The sequence below is a fragment of the Corythoichthys intestinalis genome, chromosome 2, assembly GCF_030265065.1.
Source record: "Corythoichthys intestinalis isolate RoL2023-P3 chromosome 2, ASM3026506v1, whole genome shotgun sequence".
Lineage (NCBI taxonomy): Eukaryota > Metazoa > Chordata > Actinopteri > Syngnathiformes > Syngnathidae > Corythoichthys > Corythoichthys intestinalis.
The window spans coordinates 6,596,982-6,600,979 of record NC_080396.1 but is presented as its reverse complement, the minus strand read 5'-3'; the positions used below and the strand labels follow the sequence as shown (position 1 = coordinate 6,600,979).

Below are 3,998 nucleotides of genomic sequence, written 5' to 3'. Positions count from 1 at the left end.
GTTAGCGCGTAATTACATCATCTTATATTTGCAATCATGTTGTGTACCAACCACATTCAAACAACAGTGATAACATAAATAATTTAGACCGTAGGCGATCATACTGGTGCTCATGGGCATATTTTTGCTGTTTTCAATTAAAAAAAATAGTTTGGCTTAGCCTCTTATTGAGTAGTTAAAAAGCAAAAAATCACATATAGATAGACAGTAATAAAGAATATGATTAAATTTAAAATAAAAGAGTCTTATGAAAAATTCGTTTCTTTTACGTACTGGACTTTTTCGCCAATACATTTAGTGGAAATTATAAATTATACTTTTTTTTTTTTTTGGTACACTGAAAAAAATATTTGGTGGATTTACTTGATAAAATCATTGCAACAATTTGCACTTACTTTTATTAAGTAAAATTTGCTATACTTACTTCTATTTAATATATGTAAGTGCAATTTACTACAAGCAGTAAAATGTATTTAATAAAATTAAGTGCAAATTGTTACTATGATTTATTAAGTAAATCCACCCCAAAAAAAATTTCAGTGTATAGTGTGTCGAGTAATTGAAAAATAAGATGTGCGTGTGTGTGTTGTGGGGGGGGGGGGGGGGGTGCAACCATTGCCGAATTTAGACGTTCAATCTATTCCGACTCGTGATTTTCGCTGAAGTGTTTGTTTTGGCAATATTTTTTAATCTAAATTATTAAAATGTGTGTATATATTGTGTGGTGAAATCTAAAAAAAATAATAATGAGTGTGTGAAAAACACACACATTTTTTGTGTAAAACACACACACTTATTTTTGGCTGCCATTGACGACGATGGATGTCCAATTAATTTTGACTATATGGGAAAGCCTGGCTGCAATTTTCGCTGAATTGTTTGTGCAATATGTGTGTGTGTGGGGGGGGGGGGGCGTGTGTGTTGTCTGCCATTTACGATGATAAGACTTCAATGACAGCTAATAGGTTTAAAATTAGCTTCAATGAACAATCCTGGCGCTTCCGGATTGTTTTCATCACGTCGGTATCCCTTTTAATTTGACGGCACGATTGAAAATGCTTGGACTAAAGAAGAAATGAATCCCATCGACCTCGTGTCTTCCTCTTGTCTTCTCTTTTTAATTTTTCTAAATTTTGAATCCATACATGTGAACATATGAAAATCTTTGGCTTTTTCGAGTCCGCGATGTGTGGAGGAAACATGAAGGTGGGTCACATTACGCATCTTGAAAACAACCATGAAAGATGGGGGGGGGGGGGGGTAATTAAATATACTCGTATACCACATGATAACTGCAGCGGCTATATAAACTTTAAATCGCAAGGATGTCCATATAATTAATAATGCGAGCGCTCCTCAGGCGCCTACTCGCTGTCCTCCTTCTCGTCCTGCACGGTGGTGGTAGAGTGGTTGTACAGTCCTTGGGCCATGAGCTGCAGCGCCAGGCCGTTCTTATAACCGGTGGCCTTTTTGATTTTGGCCCGCTTGTTCTGGAACCAGATTTTGATCTGGGATTCGTTCAGGTTGAGTTCCTGCGCCAGCGACTGTCTTCGCTGCTCCGTGATGTAGCGGTTGGCTTGGAACTCGGCTTTCAGTCTCTGCAGCTGCTCAGCGGTAAACGCCGTCCTGGGCCGTTTGTCCTCCTTGCTGCTCTTCTTCTTCTTAAGTTTGCGTGTCCTCGGTCCTGGTGTGGAAACAACAATGGGACGAACACGTAAATATACACGTGTCACACCAGTAAAACCATTCACAGCAATTAAAAACGCGCTTATTCATAAATAAAATGCCTCCAATGAAACAGAAATACATACATTGAGCGCATTTCAAAGCAGAATGCGCTTCATTGCATAGCCTGAACTACCTAATCGGTCATATTTTGGGGTTTTGTTTTGAATTAACCCACTGAATTGGAGCCTCGAGATGGTCAAGAAAAACACAGAAATGATAACTCGAACCGAAATGTTACAAGATCATAATTCCGTCAAATCTCAAAAAAAGAAAAAAGGTCAAAGCATTCAATACCAAATGAAAATTAAGTGTTATTACGTCTTAGTTGGTAACTATATAGCTTTTAAGAGTGTTGTGTGCGTGTTAGCGTCCAAGTATGTGTGTTATTTTCTTTCAGAGAACACTGCATGCACGTTAATACTGATGTGAAATGCATGCATGTTTTGCAAATTCCTTTCAATAATTCAGTTGGCAGAAATTTATGTTAAATTTGAAAATTATTCAGGCTTTTTTCCAATCAAAACTTCCTTGAAGTCTTTTTTTTTAACAGCATTGAAACTATGCTACTCGAGAATGTAACAATATTTGCCCAATTGACTAGTGTTTTATTTCTAAATAAATAATGTATTATAAAATGGGAGGATTGAATATATACTGTATGTTATCGTTGTTATTTTTCGATATTAAAGCTGCAGTGTTTTGACAAAATGCCTTTTAAAAACAATATAATGAACTACGGTCTAATTATATGGAATAAATTTAGCGTGTGAATGAGACAAGATTTTGCAGCAATGTTGCAGGTTCAATCGTGAAAAATAAATGTACACACTTTAAAAAAAAAATTTTTTTTTAAAAACAACCAATAGAATTTACTCAATAAAAATTGAGGCAACAATTAACACTCAGTTTGATATGTTTTTTTTTTTTTTTTTTTTTTTTTTTTTTTTGCACGTTAATAACGAATATTTATTACTGAATGCTGCTATCAAATGTCACTTTACCTAAACCACAAGAGTATCACTATTCCAAGTCATTGACTCCCCACTGATGCATTTTATATTGTGTTTTATCTTGTGTTGTGTAAATGTATAGATATATATTTATTTATTTTGCGTACAGGAGATTGTACATATTTTTCAATCCATTAATTGTGTGTGCACTCTATGGGGCAGCTTTGAATCTCAGGACACTTTGTGTAATGACAATAAAGACGTTCTATTCTTCTATTCTATTAATCCAATTTTACCCATTTTTTAAGTAAATTGAGTAAAATTTACACTATCAAACTGAGTGAAAATTGTTACCTCAATTTTATTGAGTGAATTGTTTTTTACAATGCAGGCGTGTATAGTTAATGAGTAATAAACGAGGTTTTGGCAGTGGTGGGCTATTATCGCCTTACCAGATGAGGGCCGGTCCGAGTATCGCGTGCAGTAGACCCAGGCTGGCCACAACATGGGTTGGTCCTTGGCCGCGGGCGGAGACGCTCCGTTGCCGCCGTTCAGAACCACGATGGCCGACGGACTATCGGCGTATCTGCCGGTCCCGTTACTCGCCGCTTCCACTTGTTTGGCCGAGTTCTGCTTGGAAGCAGGAGACGAAGCCGCCGACGATGACGACGGCGACGAGGCGGCGCTGTCGCTGCTGCAATTGGAGTCCAAGCAGAGGCTGCCCGCGTGCGGCCTCGCCGCCAGAGGGTTGATGTTCTCCCTGCCCGCCGTCTGGTTCCGTTCGCGGTAGCCGGACTCCTTTTTGCAGCCGAAGTCTGGCCGAAGGATGTTGTCGATAAAAAAGTTGGTGGTTCGGTGCGCCTGCTGGGCGGCCTGGTGCGGGAGGATCATGGGAGGGGACGGCAGGTTAGGTGACAGGGACACGCTCTCGTCCTCGATCGAGTCCCGGCCGCCGCTGGGCTCCTTATGCTCTTCCATGGCTTGCGACGGTGGCCTCTCCGCGACACACTCCACTTGTTGCTCGCTCGCCTTTTTTTTTTCTCTAATTTTTTTTATCCAATTTAGTCGCGCCGCATGTAAAAACAAATAAACAAAAAAACAACCTTTGGCGTCCGAGTCAAGCCAATCAAAGAAGTTTAAAGCGTTGGCCGCAACGACGACATGCCTTCACTTAATATAACATTCCGAGAGATGGCGACTAGCTCCGCGTGAAAACACTGGCTGCCTCGGCCCGCTGCAGGGTAATATGCATGTGAGCACTCTCCCTAAACCCTCGCCGTGCTTCTCGGGTTCCGTTTTGCTTCTTACGCCCCGCAGCAA

At 40.1% G+C, this 3,998-nt stretch overlaps 1 protein-coding gene across 1 annotated transcript; it reads right to left on the bottom strand.

The window, feature by feature from the left end:
* Positions 1-1,364: 1,364 nt before the first annotated feature.
* On the bottom strand, positions 1,365-3,656 carry en1b (engrailed homeobox 1b). The gene is made up of 2 exons (XM_057829881.1): positions 3,131-3,656; positions 1,365-1,684 (listed from the first exon to the last, which is right to left on the bottom strand). The coding sequence occupies exons 1-2, from the start codon at positions 3,654-3,656 to the stop codon at positions 1,365-1,367; spliced, it is 846 nt and encodes a 281-aa protein (XP_057685864.1).
* Between the last annotated feature and the right edge of the window lie 342 nt (positions 3,657-3,998).

What these genes read in the sequence shown, in the direction of transcription:
- en1b (XM_057829881.1), bottom strand. Translation starts at nt 3,656, where the DNA reads ATGGAAGAGCATAAGGAGCCCAGCGGCGGCCGGGACTCGATCGAGGAC. An exon ending in CTCGGACCGGCCCTCATCTG is followed by an intron (nt 1,685 to 3,130) that starts GTAAGGCGATAA and finishes TTTCCACACCAG; the next exon opens with GACCGAGGACACGCAAACTT.